Source organism: Echeneis naucrates, chromosome 5 (genome assembly GCF_900963305.1).
Source record: "Echeneis naucrates chromosome 5, fEcheNa1.1, whole genome shotgun sequence".
Lineage (NCBI taxonomy): Eukaryota > Metazoa > Chordata > Actinopteri > Carangiformes > Echeneidae > Echeneis > Echeneis naucrates.
This window is the reverse complement of record NC_042515.1, coordinates 13,404,094-13,427,821: the sequence shown is the minus strand read 5'-3', so window position 1 is coordinate 13,427,821 and position 23,728 is coordinate 13,404,094. Positions and strand designations below refer to the sequence as shown.

At 39.7% G+C, this 23,728-nt stretch overlaps 1 protein-coding gene across 1 annotated transcript in view; it reads right to left on the bottom strand.

Annotated features, from left to right (window-relative positions):
- Positions 1-1,988: 1,988 nt before the first annotated feature.
- The window catches only part of LOC115044287 (guanine nucleotide-binding protein G(i) subunit alpha-2), a 43,794-nt gene continuing 22,054 nt past the window's right edge, over positions 1,989-23,728 (bottom strand). The window contains exons 2-9 of the mRNA XM_029503275.1: positions 13,949-13,991; positions 11,044-11,185; positions 8,239-8,399; positions 5,512-5,640; positions 3,506-3,635; positions 3,223-3,376; positions 2,728-2,942; positions 1,989-2,631 (exon numbers count right to left, since the gene is read on the bottom strand). Of these exons, the coding sequence (XP_029359135.1) occupies positions 2,752-2,942; positions 3,223-3,376; positions 3,506-3,635; positions 5,512-5,640; positions 8,239-8,399; positions 11,044-11,185; positions 13,949-13,991 (950 nt within the window). The 3' untranslated portion in view covers positions 1,989-2,631; positions 2,728-2,751. The remainder of the gene's footprint in view (positions 2,632-2,727; positions 2,943-3,222; positions 3,377-3,505; positions 3,636-5,511; positions 5,641-8,238; positions 8,400-11,043; positions 11,186-13,948; positions 13,992-23,728) is intronic.

Below are 23,728 nucleotides of genomic sequence, written 5' to 3'. Positions count from 1 at the left end.
ATTAGCATTGTATAAATGTTTTCAACATCAGGTGCCTACACTCATTTATTCAGGTCTAAGCTTTGTCCTTGTCTTGGAACTTACTACTTTTGATTTAATTTCACACTTTTATTGGTATTTAAATATAAATGGTGGAGAGTTAATTGTGAAACAAAAGAAAGAAATGATGGGACAAAGTTTTGCAAAAACAACAACAAAAAAGAAGTGAAAACTAGATGCTTTTGTCAAGAACATGAGGTGGATGAATGAGTTTACATCCAGGGTGTTAACAGCTGATACGAACATACAAGTCAATGAAGACATTTGGCCAGTGACATTGATTCTTGACCTTTTATTTTCCATGATTAACATTAACTGTATTTTCGTTTACATAACCTCTGCGCTCCTGTGACCATGGGTTGTTTTAGTCTACACTCGCCTGACCATTCCCACTGTAGAAATGCATAACAACTCTGTGATGTTGCCAGTTTGCCTGATCTACATTTTTGCAGCTCTCTGTTATTCACTCAAAGTTGTTCTTATTGGTCAATCACTATTCTGCAGAGCGTCTGTAGGAGGCCGGCAGGATGAGTCTGGGAGATCCCTGCAGGGCCGACAAGCTGTCATAAAGCTACTATAGTCATCACTGATTAGCCTTCTTCACTGTGTGATGTGGATTAAACCAAGAACAGCCTCTAAAATAAATACTGCAGACTGAGGAAGATGGATCTGATATGCATCTGAGTAAAAATCCTCTCTTTGAAGCTGAAGTTGGTGGGCAAGAACCTGATACAGCTGAAAGGTACAGACCACAGGGTAACTACAACAGACAACTGCAGGGACTGGCACCGAAAAAAATAAATCTGATCTTCCATTTGTTGCTCACTTCCTGCTAAATAGTGAACTCTTGTCATAGTTCTTAAGTAGTTGATGCTGCCCATGTGTCCACTAGATGGCGCCCTACACGTGTCTGAATACAAGGCTTCTGAAAGAGGCTGGAGTATGCTCAATAAACCTGAAGCATCAAGGGAAAAACATTTGATGGCTCCAGTCCAGTCATGCTTATTTGGTCAGACGTACATTTCTCAAAAGCCACAAATTCATGTTATCTGACTGAGAGAACTTCATCCTTCAGTGACAGCAAATGATATTAATGTTCCTGAACAGTCTTCAATTTGACCTTCCAGGGATCGATGATTTATCATAGACCAGCATTTTAAACGTCACCTTACCTGTGTGCAACAACAGCGACTAAACCAGGTGCAACTGACAGTATCCAATTCATTAATTGCAACCTAATACTACAGTAGTTAGTTGGAAAGGCATGTTGCCTCCTGGTTGAGGATGTGGTCATCAACTCCAGTAAAATCTGCTCCCACTCAAGCCCCCTTTGTTAGAAGATTCATTGTGATAGCATCTTTTGCCTCACTTCAACAGCCCAGAAGACCAGCCAGACTCACTTTCAGCACAGTAATCGTGTTTTTTGAAAAGTAAGGATTATTCGAAACCCGAAGTATTTGCGTTGTATTCAAGATTGCAATAAAATTCTCATCTAACAGTGCTGGCAAACACGTGAGGCTGTCACACAAAGTCTAACAATGTCACAATAATACAATAAAGAAGTAAAAAAACAAACAAAAAAAAACAAACAAAAAAAACCAACCGAACAACAGCAAAAAAAAAAAAAAAAAAAAGGGAAAAGCAATGTGCAACATTTGTGTGATCTCTACTTTTATTTAAATTAAACCATATAGGACTTTGAAGCATTTTAATATTTACCAAAAACACTAACTTTTTTCTGAATTAGATTTTCGTCTCTCATTAATAATCACTATATATTCATTGCTGCAAGGCAGAAAAACTGGAAAAGGAAGCAGGTGCACAGTAGGTCAGACAGCACTGAAAGCATATCTAGAAAATGGTTGTAAACAGAACTCAAGGCACACACATACTGCAACAGACATGGTAAAGGTACTATAAAAGTGAGAGGATGTTAGGTACGCACATACTTTAAATATTCGTTAGAATTTCATTTCTGCCTGCACGTGAAGCTGTTTTTTTTTTTTTTTTCCACTTTTATTTTTTTTAATGTTTTGTAGGAATGTTAGATAATTTGTGCAGATTACAGAGCTAATATTTGCCATGTTGAGTCATGCAGAACAATATGTGGATTGGCTATGAATGATGAACTTATGTAAACATTATATAAAAAGCACTTTCCTTTATCAATCATATTTTCTGTCAATGCCTGTGCTTCAAAAATAAGCTTCATGTGATTAAAAGTTTTATAATTTTGCACATCAGAATCTCTAAAAGTAAAATGAATGCATTTATATAAAAAACTTTTCCTTTGCTTCCTCTAGTAATTGAAAACAAACAAGAAATAAAGAACAACAATACAAAATAAATGTAGAATTTTTTTTTTTTTTGTTTGTTTTTGTTTTTTTTTGTGGTCATAGCCCAAAGAGTTAACAATACGAGCAACTGAATCAGAACTGGTTGAAATTCTGCAGCAGGTCTCGTGGCGTTTTCAGTCTCTTAGGTGTCTTTATAAAAAGCTGATCAAAGAAGAAATCATGGTTGGCCAGTGCAGTCATTCATGATGCGAGTATATTCCTCCGTCTGTATGGTCTTCAGGACTGTTCAAGTAATCTAGGGCAGCAACAGAAATACAATGAAATCAGTCATTTCTGTGGACTGGCTGTTACTGAGTCACTGCCTGAGAATTATTCATCTGAACAAACTCACCTTGACCCTTTCTCAAATGTGTATTTAGAAGAGGCCACAGTCCTTCAGGTTGTTCTTGATGATGACATCAGTGACTGCATCAAACACGAACTGCACGTTCTTGGTGTCAGTGGCACAGGTGAAGTGGGTGTAGATTTCCTTGGTGTCCTTCTTCTTGTTCAGGTCCTCAAATTTAGTCTGAATGTAGGCCTGGGCATCCTCGTACTTGTTGGGGCCTGAGGAAAACAACGGAATAAAAAAAAATGTGATACAATCATCTACTGAAAAGGTGAGGCGTTTTCACTTCTGTGATCCACGCAGAGGCTCATAGAATCACAGAAAGGACTTCTTATTTTGCACGAGTCACACAAGCTGATAATTGAGAAGCACAGACTGAGACTGCACATTTTGTTTCAGGAAGACCTACTCATGACATATTCATAGATTTTTTTGTTTCTCAGGTCTACAAATCATACTGCTCTGGTCAGTGTCTACATAAAGCTGTTCATACCGTACCGGAGTACTCAGGGAAGCAGATGGTCAGAGGGCTGTTGGCGATCTTCTCCTCAAACAGATCCTTCTTGTTGAGGAACAGGATGATGGATGTCTCTGTGAACCACTTGTTGTTGCAGATGGAGTCAAACAGCTTCATGCTCTCGTGCATCCGGTTCTGGGTGTGGATATAAGAGAGATTATTAGAGAGCACAACTAGGGCACATAAAGGAAATGAGCTCGCAGAAATCCGCGACCTCCCGGCCCACTTTAAATGATCCTGGGATGGGGTACTGCAGTAACTCACCATCTCCTCGTCCTCAGCCAGGACCAGGTCGTAAGCACTCATGGCGACACAGAAGATGATGGCTGTGACTCCTTCGAAGCAGTGGATCCACTTCTTCCGCTCTGACCGCTGGCCTCCAACATCGAACATCCTGCACAGAAACACACAGTGTAAACAGGCTGTTTTGATAAGCAGATAGGGCTGTGGGCCGGAGACACACTTTTTCCAATGTGACAGACAGGCCTGTGTCCTGCGCTCACTCATCTTCCTCTTCTATTTTCTGGGCAGAACGTTCGACGCGTGACCTTAAACTCTCTTGGCATTTGTTAGGATTTTGGTCCAGTGGGTTGCTGTGGTAACAGCCAGCCTCTAGATAGGTGGAGGCATTATGGCAGCAGATTCTTCAGATTAACCAAGATGGATGCTCAAATGGTCAGAGCCAGTTCTACAATTGGGAGGAAGGTCTTCCGCCTGGAGATTAAGGCCGAGTTTACACATCTATTGCTTGTCACGGTGACACACATTCTTCGTGACACTTCACTCTTCCTGCTAAACTATTTTCACTTTGCAGAATTTGGCTCATTACAGACGAACCTTGACTCTCACAGAGAGCCGGCTTTGGGCTGAGTCAGCAGAGCTCATTATTACAGTGACACACTTTAGACTGTTTACCTCATGTCTTGCACTGCTTACATAAGCTTGATATCTCACAGGAGCGCTGCACTGAACAGACTGCTGAACGTAAATATATGGTGCTTGGATTTGGTTCCTGACTTCCACAAAGAAATAGCATCTATCAAGACATAACGAGACTTGAATATTACAGCCAGACACACAGCAGACACAGAAGCACAGTCCTTCATTTAAAGTGTTTTCACAACATAGTTTGAGTGGGGCCTTTTTCGATATACATCTTTGGCATTTAAAAGCATCTTCCCTTTGTTTTCAAATCCTTTGTGGTGACTATTGTCTCCATCAGATTGGTGTGTGCCTGTGTGTGTTCTAATCTAGTCTAACAACAATAAATATGATTATCTGTCACCATGCACAGAATTATGAACATTTACTCTGAAAGAATAAGACAACTTCTGAGAAACATGGCTGGAAATGGTTGACAGTTAAAGTAACAAAATAAAAGGGCTAATAATGACTTTGTATTTCCCAACAATGGTGATTCAGTTACTAAACTCCCACACATAAGCGTGTTGTTTGCGTGGGGTAACAAAACAGAATACTTTGTGTTTTCACTCATGGGCTCCCCATTACGACGTTATCTGGTTTCTTTCTGTGACATTTATTGACTTTCCAAAAAAAAACCAAAAACATGCATGTACCAAATTTTGTGAAAAATAAATGACTCATACATGCTCACCAACTGTGAGACTGTACAAGCTTCCAATGATGGTAAAATTCTCTGCATAGGCAGCTTAGGTTTTTACAAGAGCAGTTCCACACAGTTTCATGTCTGAGTGTCTTATCTCCTTACAAAATGATTGATGATTCATAGAAAAAGTTTTGCTATTTTTCTCTCTGATGTGTTCATCATTGTGTAAATCCTCATCAGCAACAGATTGCAGAAACTACCAGAACAATGAAGCCAACACTGTGCTGATGATTTTAGGTGCGGAGCCTATTTAAGTAAAAGCTGTCACCTGCTGAGTGGAGGCTGACCTTGACCCCATCCTCATCCGCTCTGATCACTGTAGTTGCTACATGATGGTCTAAACAATTATAGCCTCACTATGTGAAACAGCTCAACTGCTTATTTCTATTTCATGCAAGTGTATAATCAGAGGTTGTTGTTAATCCGATGAAGGTGACCCACCTGGGCCATTACATATAACACTGAGTCAAACCAAACAAGTGAGTGAATTAGTGCTTGTTGCCTTTTGCAAGGCAAGTGAAATGTGGGCTGCACAATATAAAGTGATTAAAAACATTTATTGTTGGTCGGAAATGTAAAATTATAATCTTAGAAATGTTACGATAAAATCAGCTGATTAAAATGTGTGCAGGAGAACTCTTACTTGAAGTGCAGGTCCTTGAAGGTAAAATGTGTCTCCACAATGCCAGTGGTCTTGACGCGAGTACGCAGCACATCTTGCTGTGTGGGGATATAATCTGGTTTGGCTATCCTCTCCAGGTCATTTAAGTAGCTGTCGGGAGACAAAGTGGCACAGAATAAACTTCAAAATAAGGACCTATTCACTCACTGAGCAAAAGGATAAGCTGTTGTCATTAAGATGAAGTGTGTGGGAGGATTGTTTCAGGTTAAAAGTTCATCTGTTCTTTCATACACACACGAGAAAAACAGAGAGACTTGTGACAGCCCAGTAACAGCACTGTGCTGTCGCAACACAGTCGATTTCAAATTCATAATCACATCACATTAGGAGCCAGTTTAGAGCCACAGAAGAACACAGAGCTTCTTTACTTTCCCTGACTCTGTGAAAGTTCAACATGTTACTGCATTTTAAAACATTAAGCAGTCACGAATTATTAACGTAATGCAACTGGCATGTGTGTAAGATCCGGCGACATTTCTTCTCTTGCCAACTGAAACACATAAAGCATGGCAAGTATTAAAACTTTCAATGTTGATCCGTGCTAATAAAGATGAAATGATGTTGCATGGACACTTTTCAAACGTCAACACAGAAGACATTAATTCTGATGATCCCTGATCATCAAGGGAGTGCAAACTGAAGGCAACGAAGCACAACTCACATTTCAGTTATAAGTCATTATTGATGAAGTGTTTTTATTTTAATTATCATATAAAAAAGGTATATGGAAGTTTAATATAGGTCCTTCAATTTCAGTTAGGCAGTACTAAGTACATATTTTGGATTGCTTTGAATCTATATAGAAGATGTGGCTTGTGCATGTGTGCGTGTGTGTGTGTGCGTTCTTGCTTGTACATGCATGTGGGCAAAATAAAAAAATCTTGCTCTTACTTATTACTCTTGGGCCAAGATGCCTCCAGCCTGAAACAAGCACTAAATACATGCTACAGTCTACTGCTACACATTATCATGCAAACCACAGAAAACCATTTTGTTTCTGTCAATCTCTTAACATCATAGTCAAATGTTTAAATAGACTGCTTTATAACAAAGCATTGGTTGGATCTAATCCCTTAAACGCCTCACCCCAAGTGGAGATATTAGAGTGCTCACACCTTCACTTCATGTCATGCGTCACACAGAGGTTTAGTAGTACACCAATCAGATATGGAGACTGCTCGATTTGGCCTTTGGGTTTATAAGACTGGGAGATTAAATGAATTCAGCCTTCTTAAACTATAATAAGAAAAGGTGCTCAAAAGTAGTGTGACAGACTTGGAAAAATTACAGGCACAGCAGAGAGTAGAGTAACAACAGTAGACTGTCTAAAGGCAGCACATATTGCTGCACATAGAACAATTACAGAGCATTGTGTTGTCAAACAAGCAGATGGGAAAATGTCAAGCTTGTTTCCACAAATGATTGGGTCCATTAATTTCAGAGTGGATAATAGACAGTGCATGTTGCCTTTTATCAAACTTAGAAATAAAAGACTAATTTCTGCTAATGTGAGCTGCACTTTCTGTCTCTCCAGCTCTCCCTTCCTGTCGTTGGCTCTCACTAGTGTCAGACTCGTTTCTACAAGGACCTGGTGAAACATTGCACCTCATATACTCCAGGTCCCCGTGCCTTTGGTCATGATTAGTGACGCAAAGGTGCAGATGTTGTGATTACAGAGCACTGGTGAAGGCAAACACAGAACAATCCCAGTGGAAGTTCAATACACTACATACACTACTCTTTATTCTATTTAAACAACACTCCCCTGACAGTTAAGAGACATATTAATGCGTCAAGTTTTCTGTAAAAACCTGGCATATCAGATTGAAATAAATACAATAAATTCCTGTTGCTGCTGTTGCTGTCGCCGCTAGCAGGCGGCTGGTGATGTTGAGGCTGTTTTCTCTGGATTTCCATTTAAGGGCAGTGGGGGTCCCTGAGGGTCAGGGTGATAACCACCTCTCACAATTACCTCTGGCTGTCCCTGCCATTATACCGGTGCATTAGAAAAACACAGCCAGCAAATGGAGCCCTGAGGTAATTAAGAGCTGTACGGAGGGGCTGAGCACTGTGTTGCTGCAGATTGGTGGCACAACAGGTCTTAAAAGCAAAAGACGTTGGGTAAAGAAAGCTGGATCAAATAGTAGCTTCAGGATATTCTGAAGCTCGATATATATATATACTGTAACTCAATAACACGATAATGATTTTTTTTTTTTTTTTTTTTAACTTCAATTGAAAAATAGAACTTCAATAAATATCCCTTTCATTAGCAATGCTGGTTATTTTCCACAAAGAAGAGCAGACACATTTCTGCTTAGCAGGAAAACAGCTCTGCATCATATTCTACCAAGCTCCTGTTGGACCAATGCAGCGACATATGTCTGGCTCCAAAGTGACCCTCAGTCAGTCCACTGCAATCATCTTTTGAGCAGCTGGAAATACTCTATGCATTATAATCCTATTTCATCGTAATCTTTCTCAAATAAAACATTACCCATGAGATTTGCAATTTCGACATTACCTCATCCAAAAGGCAACGTCTCTTTGTAATTCCATAGTACTTCTCTAAAAATGCTGAAAATCCAGCCACCGTGCCATCAGAGGTCAACTCTGTGTAGTTTTATGATGACACACAATACTCCACACTGTAATCTTGATGTTAATTTATGTTATTAAAGCACTCACTAGGCTGCAGAGTCATTGAGCTGGTACTCTCTGGCCCGTGTGAAGCAGCTCTGGACGCCATTGTCGGCCCACAGTCGTTGGATGATGTTGGCCAAGTCTTCTGGCAGGATGCCCTGCTCCTCTGCTGCTGCTGACAGGGCAAACAGTTGGCGGGCATCATCCTGACAAGTAAAGACAGAAACGCACAACACAAACACAGTTGGATATGAGTATGTCTGCTAAAAATGTAATTGTTCTTCACTAGGAAAAACTGTTGATTTAGCATTTCTTTTTCTCCAATGGCCATTATTCTAGTGCTGCTGATTAAAGCTGCTTTAAATGCATTTCATTACCACAAAGTGTGAAATACCAAGAGCTTAGAATAGCAGCAAATGGACTAAAATGATATACTTATAATATTTTTACTGTTTACTTCTAAATGGCAGCTCCACCTACCCTCAAAGGAATAGCAGACAAGAAGTGGAAAATTGTTGTTTCTTTTGTGGATAGAAGAAAGGAACTACCTTTCCATGTTTGCATGTCACAGCCCTACACACAAATCTGATAATGTTTTATGGCCAACTTTTGACAACAGATATGACACAGAACACAGATTGAAATCACATGGATGTCCATTATGTGTATACTTGACTCGTGTGAATGTGTCACTGTGATGAATGCATCCTTTCATGTTTAGGAAAAAAAAAAACACATGAAACAAATAAAATGGCAGATAGTGATATAAATGGCAAAAAGGCAGGGGAAAAATATGGGCGCTATCTGTTTTAAATCTCCAGATTATATTTTCGGAAATTATGTGTAGTTTTACCCAGAGCTGTGATGGGTCAGTACGGAGGTGATTACAGAAACTCACTGCTTTAGGATCTCCTGGTTAGCAATTACTTACTTCACCTACCAGGACTGTCCCTCTTTTACCTATTTCAAGACAAATATCTGCACATTCGCATGGCACAACTAACACAAATTAAAGTTGCAGCTTTACTCACTGACAGCATGAACATGGCATCCTAAATATCTAAAGACACCTTTATTACAAAACTCTTGACGCTGGACAAAGGTTTACATACTTTTTGATACTAACTTCCATGTGTCAGATAACCATCTCTCAATCCTCTAGCACAGTTGGAGGGCAAAAGCAAGCAAGAAGCCTTTTACTGAGTACCATGTGGCTGATTCCACTCTGTGATGCAACACAAACCCGAAGGATGTAAAAATGCTTCTAACCTGAATTGTTGGAGGGGCACTTCTGAAGCTTAAGTTAAGAAAAATAGCAGCAGAGCAGAGCAGAGCAAAGAGTTAACTAAAGTTAATTAAAGTACACTAATATGGAAAATAGTCATGTGATCCTCGTTGAATTATCATCAGCTGATAATTTGGTTAGTTTTTCCTTCATAATCATTCCTGGCAAGTGATGAAAGCAAAATGTTATTTATGTATCAATGAAGAAATCAGATATAATACAATAAACTATTGCTGAATGTTGACTGCTTATCTTCTCGCCAATTTCATTAAATACTTTTTATATAATCAAAGGCATGCAAAGATACCCGAGGATACTGCATTAGGGGAAGATGTAACTCATAAACACTAATTCATGAATCACTGCAATTTGCCCACCGAACCTGTCATACAGAGCTGCCTACCTTGGCTGAGTCACATCTGACATACAGCAGGCATAAAAAACAAAACAAAACAAAACAAAACAAAAACTTAAATTAGAATAAAAAAAAAATTACTTAAAAATTCTCTCCAAAGTAGAGAATATTGGGGTTATAAAAAAATTTCATTGCCATAGAATGTGCCCCCAATCTGACTGTGGCAAGAGAAATACAGTACAGTATGTTGCATTACACTGAACAGCTGGAGTACGTGAAAGGCGTAACAAATCCAATAGCCTAATTTTCTCAGTTTATTGAGTCAAATCTTTTTGGATGCACTACAGCTGCCTCATCCCCCATTAACCAAATATGCTTACTAAGGAATTATCTTTCTTGTGGACTGTGAGAATAGGATATGTAATGAATGCATACACAAAAACAGTCAATTTCTCTTTTCATTAGTAATGCTGAGTTTTCATTTTCTGCAACCTCATTAACTTGTGGTGCCTTGATGAAAACCACTTCAGTTTTCTTTCAAGGCATGCATGCATGCATGCAGCACCCATACTCAGGGACTGACACCCCCCCCCCCCAAAAAAAAAAAAAAAAAAAAAAAACCCAAGCACAAACAAACCAAAAAAAAAAAAAAAAACAGCACTGCAAGAGACTGTCTTAAGCGTCTGCTCCCCAGAGATGATTTCCAAGTAGAATCTGCCACACTGCACCCAAGATATTCATGAGCTACATAAGGTCTACTGCTGCAAACCATCAAAGCGAGATAGGATGATTGGGATGGAGGCAGAGCAGAAGCTCAGTGGTGATTAGTAGAGATGATATCACTGAACTGCATGCAGCTATATTACACTAACCTTTAATGGGTTTTCTGAAGGGTTGAGACGCTTAACAGCTTTCTACTCTGGAATTATGTTACTTTCAAATTGCTTTGGCACAATATGACTCTTCAAAGTGCAATGCATATAAAAGTAACTGTAAAATTTCTCAGATAATGCTCATATACCCATAGAGCATTATAAAATGAAATAAAAAAAAGGAATATTTAGCATGAGTAGAGACACTCCGTAGCTGACTTGTTTTGCTGTGATGACAGCCTTTCAAAATTTATTGCTCTTATTCCCAAAATCAATACACCTTTTGCAAGATACAAGTAAAAGGTGATTTTTGGTGATTTTTACTGTCTGAGACCTACCGCTCTGGCAGTTTCCTCATAGTCGATCTTGAGATTTCCCATGGCTTTGATGATGGCCATGATGGACTGGATTGTGTTGCTGTAGACAACTGCTCTGTATTGTTTACACTCCTCTTCTGAATATCCAGCCTCATGGATAATCCTGAACAGAACAGACGGAGAGAAAATCTTAAAAATAACAAAATAACCAAAAGGCTAATGCACCTCTGTCACTTCTGACAGAGAACCCACAACAAATATAACAACTTATTGAAAACAGTTGCTCGTGTAACATGAAGATTATCTTGGCAAATCATTTTTATGGATATGAAAACTGCTAGGTTGATGTGCTGGGAAAAGAGGTTCTTGTACAAGAGGTTCTTGTATTAAATATTTATGCTCTTTTGGAGCAGTGGAAAGAGAAACAAAGAGAAAGTAGCACATGGGAGAAAAACCATCGGGCAGAGACAAAACGAGAAACCAAACAGAACCACCTCCCCCTCATTGGTAGTCCAATGTCCTGAATGGGACCTTATTGACATGCAAGTGAGCCCACTGTGAGACACAGTAAGTGAAGCACAGCCAAAAGGACTAAAAGTCCACATAGCATAGCAAAATGCAGAGGCAAATACAAACACACAAGGTGCAACCTTTGTGCTATAAGGACATGTTGCATTTTTTTTTTTGGGGGGGGGGAGATAAATCTATTTATCTAGTTCCCCTGGCCTACTGCTATACTTGCACACTTTTGCATCGTTACCCGGTTGGCAGAATTATGAGAAGGAAAATCCCTCTCATCGCAGAAATGAAATCTATAAATTATCCGTTTTACAAAAGGGGATAGGTCATATTGAAAGCCCTATTCAGCAAAGTTTTGTTTGCTCTCTATGTTTTAAATGAGGGTAATTAGTAAAACTACTCAGTCCTTCACCCACATGAACAAAGACAGCGGTGTTGTGTTTTTAAAGAATCATGGGAAAACTACAGGTGCTGCAGCTCTTTGCGGGTAACCAGATCTAGTGCTTCAGTATGCCCTCAGTGGCAAGCCACTGATATTTTGAATGAAATAAATTTATGTGAATTATAGTGACTTAAATTACTAAATGAAAATTAACCATAAAACCATAAATCCTGACAGAAAAATAAACTTGGAATTATTTGTTTATTTGTGTTGCATGTTTAAATTAATGTGTGTGTGTGTGTGTGTGTGTGTGTGTGTGTGTGTGTGTGTGTGTGTGAGAGACAGAGAGGCAGGAAATTGACAGTTCTTTATGTAAAGCTATCAGAATCAGAATCAGAAAGTACTTCCCCAAGGGAAAATGGCTTTCGTCAAAGATGCTCCCATTCAAGAGTCTCAAGAAGTAAGGAAAGTATAAAAATATAACAGCAATAAAAGAAGCATAAAAACAGAGATTTCCCTTCATGTTCACTTAGAGAACGGTATCTGAGTGCACCTGAGTGGGAAATTGATTCAGTGAGCAGAAAAAACACTGAAGGATACAAGAAACTGAACAATGGTCATATTTATTCTCCAATTTGTTCTGTGGAAATGAACATTTAAGGGTTAGGGTCTCTAAGTGGGGAGCGTTTCAGAGAGACAATTACAAAGCCAGGGATGCTTCAGCGCAAACACAGCAGAGCCCACAGGATAAGACAGAGCATGAAACAAGTGCTGGTTCTCATCTTAGTGTCTTGTCTTTTATTTCATTTTCTGTGTTTACTGTTTGGATAGAAACTTATTGGAGAATATTGCAGCTTCACCAGTTGCCACCGACATTGTCAGCTAATGCAATTTCAGCTGTTTCTTAGAATTTCAAACAAAAATTGTTGCAGTTCAGTGATGCGTGAAGGGGAAGTTCATACTGTGGAGAAATGCACTTTCAGTTGGCAGGTACATGTGGAGAGTGCTGTACAGTTTGGCTCAAGACATTCTGCACTCTAACTGGTCTCCCAGACTAATTTAATCAAGTCCTTAACTATTGTTCATTTCCTCCTTAAGGCTGCTGAGAAATGTTTGTGGTCTCATTGCAGCCTTTTGCTTTAGAGCCAAAGAATGGCATCATCATATTAGTTTGCAATTATCTGATGGGGCACATCACTGTATACAGTATGAGCTGGAGTCTAAAGGAAGATGGAAAGGTGTGTGTGTGTGTGTGTGTGTGTTTCTCAGGTGGGTAGAGAAATCTGATATTTTCCCAATAAAAACTACAGTGGAGGGTGACCTAAAAAAAACAAAAGACAAACAAATGGAAAAACCTACAACACAAGTCTTTGCATCTCAGTGTGAAAAATGGCTATTACCTAGCCAATGAGATAACACATTACATGCCAATAAAGTTCTACATTTGACCAGAGCACAAATGTACTTCCACTTTCACAGCAATTTGGCTTAATGATAGACTTTGCATACAGACACATTTTTTGCTCTTCTTCAGCAGAACTTTATCTTTTGCTGCAGCAAAACCATGTCAGTCTTATAAAAGCTGACAGATGAAATCACATACTGGTACTGATGCTGAGCTTTGTCCCAATTTATATAAAAAAAGAAACAAAATCAGCTTGCACGAATATAAGAAAATAAACGTTTCCATCCAGTGCAATTCAAAGGCTAGAAATTGGACTTGTCAGGGGGCACCTAAAGCATTTCTTTATGGGGCAGAACATCGGGATGATGGCGTGTGGAAGGAGTGTGGCATTCATGTTTGTTTCATGTATTCATTTGAAGAGAATTGTCTCATTTGCCTAAAATAGTAATCATCATAAATGTTTACATTTTCTTTATAGTGCTGTAAAAAACACATTTTTATATATATATATATATATATATATATATATATATATATATATATATATATATATATATATATATATATATATATAGGCAAACATGTGGGGAGGAAAAGCAAAACAATTAGCAGCCACTCACTTCATCTGCTTCACAATGGTGCTCTTCCCTGACTCTCCAGCACCTGCAGAGAGAACAAAAACAGGCAGAGGTTAAAAATACGCTCCCGTTAGCTCTGAAATGTAAACAGGCAGCCAGCATGGCCATGTCACATCTGGACCTTTGCACCCCTCCCTTTTACCTCACTGCCTTGGCAGTAGCTCTGCAACATATCTATGTCTCACTTTCATCCAGAGCCAGTCTACTGTTTATGCAGGGATTCTACCCCTTTAGCTACTACGTAGTTAGTTCTTTCTGTAGTATGAAATCACATGCTAATAGAGCGATGTCTTAATTTCCCTGGTGAAACATCCCAGACACTCTCAACCTCTGAAGGAAGGGAAAAAAAAAAAAAAAAAAACCACCTGTCATCCTGTTCCTCTCTTTTTCTTCCAAGACAAGTCACTTTATTGTGGTTAGCATTTTAATGGAAACCTCTTGCACAGACAGGATATGATCTTTTCTTACCCAGTGCTATGTTTACCCCAACAGCCTGGAAAGAGCTCATCTGCCACAAGGAATCTAGCACTACACACAGTGACACACACACATACACCCAGGGGTGCCTGTCAGTGTACTCTCCATTTGAACTTGCCCAGGGTGAAGTGTTTCTGGGATGACCCTGAAAAATACACTTACTACACAGCATGCAGCACACACATGCACAGTGTAGCCCCTGGGTAGGAATGGTCCAAGATAGTTTCCACAGACAGCTGTCAGCTCATACTCCTCCATGATATATGAGCTCAGATGGAGCAATCAGGCCATAAGCAGTTCGCCTTGAAATAAAGACTTCCTACATAATGTGTGACTCTAAAACTGAATATATGGCCATAGCTGTAACTGAACTAAAAGGGTGTGACTGAGTGAGCTTGGACACAGGGGAGCAAATACAAATCGGAAAAATGTAACTTACAGACTAAATTTGATTAAATAGGCGGTGTATAATTGACATTAATCTAATGTTAAGAAAGATATGAATTAACATGCCAACAAATAGTCTAATATAGAGTTCACAAATCTGGTTGACCAGGCCCAAGCTAGCAGGCTGATGTTTCACCACACCCACACCCACACCCACACACACACACCCACACACTCTTTCTACTCTCCCCACCACCCCTCCTGAGGGTACTTGGCACATCCTTTGGAGTGTGTATATTGGACCTGAAGCTGCTAGCAGTTAGAAATGAATGTTGATTAACAAATGGATAGCAGGTATTTTGTAACAGCAATGTGTACCATACTTAATTAACTCAACTCAGCAAGAGTTGGAGATTGTACTGAGATTTTTATGCAGACCTGCAAAAAACAATCAAAGAGCAATAAATGTTATCTTCAGTATTAGTACTTAAGTTTACACAACGTACATACACAAGTCCTACAATGCCCTATTTGTCTTTAATATTTCATACTTAGCAGCTGGCAGTAAACAGCTGCCAACAACTGTACTAGCACATGTACTTTAATAACTTTAATAAGGATGTTTGCAGAATCGCTACAGGACTAGATGTGCTTTGTTTTTGCTAACAAAGCCTTAACTGCATAAAGCACACATACACAAAAGGGCATGACAGCTTGAACTTCTGAGGGATCATAGAGGATTAATTTGTCATCATCATTGATGATACATGGGACAATCACTGAAGATCAGGGTATTAAGCATATGTACCTGTTGGTTCTGTGGGGAGAAGCTGTGGCACGAACTACAGGCCTGAATACAGTCAGATTGATACCACTGATCCTGTTGCTATTACACAACATACTCTGGTCTAATATTGCATTAACGCCACTATCTCCCTTTGACCACTGAGTACGGTGGCTGCCGCCGTGTAAAACAGACTACACACTGACCCTTTTAAAATGCTCTTTTGATGCTTGTACTTTCCAAAAATTGTTGAAAACTTTTTATGACTCAGTCTTGAGCAAGCAGTAAACAAGATCTGTTGGCCTTGGTGAAAGAATAGACTATACAGTCCCCAAGTTGAACAAACCAATTAGCTTCTTTCCTCTGTTTTTCTGTTTCTGAAAAATGTACTGAAGATGGAATGAATCCTGCAGTAAATGTATTTGTATTTTAATATGTTTAAGTGGGATTGGACTTCACAGAGCAGGAGATGAGGAAAAGCTGTGTTTGCAGGAAAATAAATACTGTTCACTGCCTAGCAACCGGGCATCGTGTTCAACAGTTGTGGTCATCTTTGACTCATGGTCGAAAATTAATAGAAAAACTGGAAAGCCAGCCCAATCTCCTAGTCCAATGAATGAGATCAGTTAAAATTCTGTATGCTCCTCTCACACGAAAGATGCAGAAGAGCATCAATGGGTGCATGCTTGCACATCTTTCTGCACGTGTTTTGGTAGAAGAAAGTATTAAAATGCAGATATGTGGCACTGGGAAAAAGAAGCAGGGAAAATCTCCCAGTTAGACTCAGGAAATTGCCTGATTACTGATGGTTTACAATGTGACTGGCAGACAGGGAGGGTGAGAGGTGCCAGGGGGAGGCAGCGCCAGGATTAACTGAGGTCCAGCTGCAGGGAGACAGAGTGGTGGCGTGTGTGACCCATGATGACTATGATAGACTGTATTCACAGGTGGTCTGTCATCATCAGTGACACCATCAGCTCAGCCTACAGATGCACTGAGTGTGTTCAAGTCCACACTCGTGCTTTCCCACTGCACATCACAATGGCAGATGCAAACAGAAATATGAACAGCTTTAATCAAGTCCTGGTTGGTTTAAACAAGAGATTCCAAAGACAAGTGTTCCTGTGTCTAGGTGTACCTGGTGGTTTCATTCATTTAATTGTTAGAGAGCTAATAAAGGAAATTAGTCATGAGACTCATCGATTTTGTGCCTGGTACTTCATGTGAATTCATATAAGCACATCTGTAATTGCGTATTTTAGTTCTTTGGGGATGAGCCGATAGCTGCTCAGGAGCTCCTGGGCATGAACAACAATTATTATTATTATTATGACAAGGGAAACTGTGTATTCCCACTATGCAAACAGGTGGTTTTAGAGGTCGAGTACAATTATCTGGTGTTGGCATGAAGCTAGAAGCTAAAAGCTAAAAGCCCAGCAGTAAACATGGGTCAACATTACAGCTATGGACAACAGCTGGTGTTTCAATGGCACATTGCTTGGAGCAATATACCTTGCTAATACTGACAAATGGCCTCCTTTGCTCACAATACATCAACAATATTTGAGCTACCTGAAGCCACAATTGTCTTTGGAGATAAAAGTGATAAAGTGGACAGAGAATTATCTACCATTTTGGCCCAGTTTTGTGATAGATCTTTAAGTAAAACAGTTGCTCTATTTTCAAAGTTATGATCACAAAATTGAAAAATACTACTGACAGCTGGTTTGCACAACCAGCAAATATAGGACAATCAATTGCAATAGGTATCATTTTCGTTTTAGCTGTGAAATCTACATCCTAAAGAGTTTCACTTTTCTTTTGTAGAAAAAAAGGATCTGTGAGAACTGACAGAGCTTTATCTACTCCCACATGTGACCAGTGATAAAACCCAATGGGAGAAAGAAAAGTGCCAACCAGTCAGTCTGTGAGAATTCCTGGCATGCTCATAACATCTCTAGAGTTTGGCTGTTCAGTGAAGCATGACAAAAATGACAAGTCCAGACATAAAAGGGAGAAAATATAAAGGGAACCTCCCACTTTTTGGGTCAAGAGTGAGGATAAGCAGCTTTAAACACTCTTATTTATTCATCTTTATGCATTGGCCACATATTGCATCAGCATTTTACAGCCACACCCTCATCAAGTCTAAAATGAAACAGTTTAAAATGTCCACCTCCAGTATTAGCATTACTCGGTGTGTGAATAAATGTGCATGTGTTAGCAGCAAGTGTGACCCATTCTGTCAGGACTCGGAGCAGGACACAAAGGCAGCAGTGTGGGCTCCTGCTAGCTGAGAACACAGGCCTGCTGTTGATGTTTAGGCAAGATCCATTTCAATCAGCGCTAAAGCTTCCACAAGTTGCTCACTTTGCCCCGCCTCCTCTCAGTCATGACAACTGCCCTTACCACCCACAGTAAATTGCTTTAGGGCCACCAGTGCGAGAAAATGCTTGACAGGACGTGAAGGAAGTAAAATTTCACTGCTGATGAGAGAACATTTGCTCAACTGTGAAATTAGTTCAGAAAGGAAGCACCTGAAATCAAACAATATTGACAGGTCTGCAGGCCCTGAGGAGCAGGAAAAACTCAGTTTCACAGCTTTGACACAATGATTATGTTATGAGAAGAAGCCCCTGGAGAAAATGAATTCACATTCCATGGCAATGGAAACTTAGAAAATGCCATTTGGGAGTATACGACAGAGTGCACGTGACCGTAATGGTCATTAATAGCGAAACAGCTCTAAGGAGAGAGAGTGAACACATTGCGATGTGACAAACATTTACAGATGCAATCTAGAAAGAAGTTGCGTCCCATTTAGAGTTCTGTCTCCCATTTCGTTTTTCCAACTCCTAATGAGAGTTGCACCAGTGTTAAGAGTCTGTGCATTTTAAAGACCAGCAAAAGTCAATGCAATTGATTTCTGCATGCAAGCCCCTTACAGGCATTCGCTCTTGCAATGCTATAGTCTTGCATACTGCAACTGTGTACTGTAAGTGTTCATGATATTGTGTAGACATTCTGTAAGAGTGGGTATATTGATATTACGTTCATTAACTACTAATTCAAATAGGCTTTTCAGTAATGATCGCAGTGCAATGCTGTAATTGCGGCCATCATTTGTACTGAACTTTTAGAGACGTGCAGACAATTTATTGAAAAATGTATAAAGCACTGGCTGTGAACTGAATTAATGAATTAGCGGCATGACTCGATGAGACAGTTATGTGACTGATTCTTATACTACTACTGAGAAAGTGACAAACCGAAAGTCGAATGACACTGCAGAAAATGAAAGAATATTTTCATCTTAATTCTAGGCTCAGCTATCTGATAAATCTATCATGGGATGGCCTCCCCCTCTTTTCTTTCCCTACTTCAGGGCAGACCTGTTAAATAAATCAATGTCTGACCCCTTGGTTACAGGCTGACCCATGAATATCAAGTGTGCGCAGCCTAACTCTGAAGACAATAAAAGCAAACATTGGATGTCATGGGGTCTTGAATCAATATTCACTTAGAGAAACTGAAACTTAATGCCATTTGGTCAGCTTAAATTAGATTTTTCCTGCTTCCTTGGAGTGTTGATAAATAGTGGTTGCAGTGCACACAAGGCTAGTCCCATAGCAGCTAGAGATACACTGAGATTCAAACAAATAGCAGAATGAAGCCTCATAATCTCTCTGGTAATATGAAAGTAAAAGTGATGAGGCAGCTTGTGCTAATTCAAAGATGATGACCTAAGTGATAAAGGAAGCCATGGGAATTTAAAGAAGAAGGAAAAAAAAAAAAGGTAGAGAAGATGGGGACGAGATCAAGAAAATGGAAAACAACACTAGAAGTGCTGAGGTGGCAACACAGCTGCAGCAGCATAAACAAAACAGCCTCATCATACTGGACTTTTTGACACGCACATCTTCTGTGACAAAATGACCATTATCACATCTCCATCACTACATGGCCGTGCTCTTGCTTTATTTTATAAGTAATTTCCATGTCTCAAACTATTCCTCCCACCGGCCGCCTACTTACCAACCCTGAGTGGTCTAATAGTGCCTGTTCTTCTCAGCTACACATCATGTAATGTGTCAATCTAGACCAGAGACCAGGGGCCCTCAGAGACACATGTGCCACTTCCTGTTCTCAGAACCAATTACGGGGTGGGGTGGGGGTGGAAGACGCTCGGATGGATGTGTGGACACTTGTGAAAGCAACACACATACACACAGATCTGTCTGTTTGAAAGACAGGGACGGAGCGATTCAGTCTCCTCCAACAGATGGTAACAATGCTTCGGGCAAAGAGCAAGTCTGGACAGCACAGTCACAGCTGCTGCCAAAGCAGAAAAGGATAAGAGGCAAGAAGACGAAGTCTGCTTCCCCTATCTGTACTGAGGGAATGTGACGCTAGACTCATTAAGGTGGTGGAAGATATGGACATTATGTGCAATTTATGCTTATTAGATGACTATTAGATGACTATGTGTAAAATGCCAATTTCTTTGACCAGTTAGTATAGTGACAATAAAATATTATCTGTTAAAAGGCTTCTAAAGAAAAACATTATATTGATGTTAAAGCAGCTGGAGTCAGATGAAAAGATAAAGGCTGCTACCAGTTTGGGAGATCTTAAACATTTTGGAATGACCAGCTTCGATCCTGGTTAGGATCAATTAATCATCAATTCTGGATTCATAAAGGGAAAGGAAGAGGAATTATAATTATATATATATAATTCATTACTGAACCATAAACATGCAGAGAAGGAAGCAATAGAGCTTGATGGCAATTGTGTAAATTTATTAGTCACAAGGGGACCACACAGTCAATACTTCTCCCCAGCAATTAGTAGTGTAAACATTAACCAGTATAAATGAGGAAATAAAGTGTGAAGAGGGAATGGACAAAGACAGACACATATATACAAATACAAGAATTTATGTGAGAAAAAGCTTAAAAACAACACGCTGTCCATTAATATACGACTGAAATGTGACGAGTGCTAGAAGACGATATGCAAATAATGAGGACTGAGGAAAAATGTCTGAGAAATGTTTGGAGAAACATTTTAAAAAATGTAAGATTCTGTCAGGATTTAAGTTTACAAGAAGTACAATGTTCGACAGGCCACTGGGAGCCCTGGAACAAAATGTGTTTCCCTCCTTCCTCCCTCTGAGAGACGTTGTGAGCAGAGCACAAAGACACAAACAGCAGCTGGCTTTGACAGACTCACAACTCCCTGATCGTTTTCTCTAGACTCCTTTACCCCTTTGATGTGCTGTTACTTTCCCATTCTTAATCAAACACCTAATCAAGTGACAAACCTCCTTTATAGTCAGAGAAAACTAAAATCTTATTTCAATTTCTCTGCAGTAGTGGCCAAAATCTGAGCAAGAAATACTACAGGCTCCCTTTTAGCCTCTAAGGTAACTCAATGGTTTGTCCTATTCATCAATCTCTCTGTCTAAAAGCATCTGTCGCATCTTCCATGGCAACAGTTACTTCCTTTAAAGCATTTTTATGCATGTAGCAAACACACACACACACACACACACACACACACACACACACACACACACACACACACACACACGCACACAGCAGAACTGCACAAGAAATAAGGAAATCATAAGTTAATATCTAATTTCTTGTGTTATAAGATATTGGGACATAGAATTGGAAATGAATGGGGATGATATCTGTAAATCACCTGCTTTCCAGTCCACTGGGAGATAAGACAGGGGCCTAATGAGACAGTGGTAGAGGTCAGAAGGGTTAGGGTTAGGGTACAATAAATTGAAGAGCTGTTTGCAGTAGGGGAAGTAAAGGACAGACAAGACCACTGTGGGGTTTAGAAAAGTGGGAGCGTTTGAAAGGCACAGATGGGAAGCTGAGAAGAACAGAACAGTAAGAGATTAAATTGTAACAGACAGGAGAGAGGATAGCTGCGGTGGCTGGAAGGTGAACTCGGAAATAGATTGGGCCATCATGAATTTGAATCAGCCGACATGTATTACAAATGACTCAGTGGCGCTTAAATTTGCTGATGAGGAAAAATAAATAGGCGAGGTCTCTCCTGCTCTCACTTATTTCATGGCTTTGATCCAACTGTCTCTCCAGCCTCATTTCATTTGCGCTGAATTCTTGTAGTGAAACCATTTGACAGAGCACTGAACAGGAGTTACAATTAGCCACACTACAGCGCAGTAATCACAGCCCACCAGATGGACTGAATCCATAATTTATGCAGATTTACAGTGTTTGCAGGGATGAAGGAGCAAGCATTAAGGTGCTGAAGTCTGCAGCCTACAGAGCTTTTTGTAATGGGCTGCAACATCTGGAGCGGGCTTCCCCTGCCATGATGCTACTACGATTGTAGGAACTGGTATTCGGTATTTGTACTGATCCGTTGGGTACAGGGCGTCTGGTACAAACAGACGTGTGCCGAAAATATTACGACGATAAAACAAAGCAGAATTTCTCGCCACTCCTTGTTTCCGCTGGGTGACTGAACACTACTGAAAAGCCCCGTATGTATTGAGCCATGCTACCAACCTTACTTAGCATGTAGCACAGACCATCCTCACCGAGCTGGAGCTACCCAAGTTTGACTAATTAATCTAACTAATGACCCTGTCTGACGGTAGTAAAGACAAGCCACGCAGAGCTATCTGGCTACTCGCTTGTTTTTCAGTGTACAAAATGTCTACATTGAAGAATTAACCATGCAAGTAAGACTTCAATTTTTTTTTCAACTTGCATAGTAAAGCCAAAGAGGTTTTTGATTTAATTGAGCAGTTTGAATGTGAAATTGAAAACTCTTACATGCCACAGCTTTAATTTATTATTTTTATTTTCCTACCTAGATCATACCTATTTATTTAAAAAGAACCATCCTTTCATTTCAAAACTGAGGTACTGAACTCTGACTTTAGCTTACTGTTAGTATTCAGGGATTAAAGTATGTGCTAAAATGGTTGTACAACTGTTATAACCAGTGGACTTGGCCAACTGCAGTGTGTGACAAGCCCAGCTGCTGTTTTTGGAAAAATGTTCATAATAATTTTTTATATTTGGCATCATGTACATGTAACCTGGTACTGCTAAAGACTTTTGTGAGATTGACACAGAAACATGTTTCCATGTTTAATTAATTTTCTCCAGCTGTTTTCTCAGCACAGCTGTGGTGTTCCTGTCAGCGATGTAGCATTTACTTAAATCAGATAGGCATATTTAGAAACAGGAAGAATGATTTGTCTCCTGGAAGCCATGGTGCATGTTCACATGCTTGTGTGTTAATGTCTCAGCATCTTTTCTCTTTTTTGATGCCTACTTTCTTTTAATGTAACCAGTTTACAGGCATCAGATGCGATCAGGTTTAGGATTGCATTACATGACCTCTGACAGGGGGCTGCTGCCCTAGCTAGAGACAAAGACCTAGCTTACCATCAAGAGTACTGAAAGACAATCCCTCTGCATAAACACACACACAGGCACACACAAATTCCTACAGGCACACTATCCATCATCTGCAGCAGCACCCAGAAAATGCTTTAGTACCCCATGCAGATGTACAATCTGCTAAAATAAACAGAATACACATAAAACTTGAGCATTCCTTTACAAAGATAAAGTACACAAAAATATTTATTCTACTAAACAAAGTGCATGTGATTTTTTTATGTCTTTAGATTATGGGCTGTGCTTCATTCACTTCTGTGGAATACATCACTGATATTCAATTGTGTCAATGCAGTTTGGGTGATGGGGAGCTGTTTGTAAAGAAACTTTACACCCTAGAAACAACTGAAATCTGGCAGCTCTATGTCAGCAATTTAGTTTAGCACGAGGCAGATTTTATTTTAAGATTTAGAGGCATTACCACCAAAACTATGGAGCAAAACTATGCTTCAGAGTGATTAGACCCACTTCATGCTGTATGCTTGTTTCACCCAGAAAGCATTGCCACTTAGACAGCTCTAACAGGAGGAGCTACGCCACAAAATCAATTATTTGAGCTTCAGTCTCACTTCAAGCTGCAAAAAAAAAAAAAAAAAACGCAAGCTAACACAAAGGTTTTCACGGACTTTAGCAGCCTTGCAACAGAAGCAC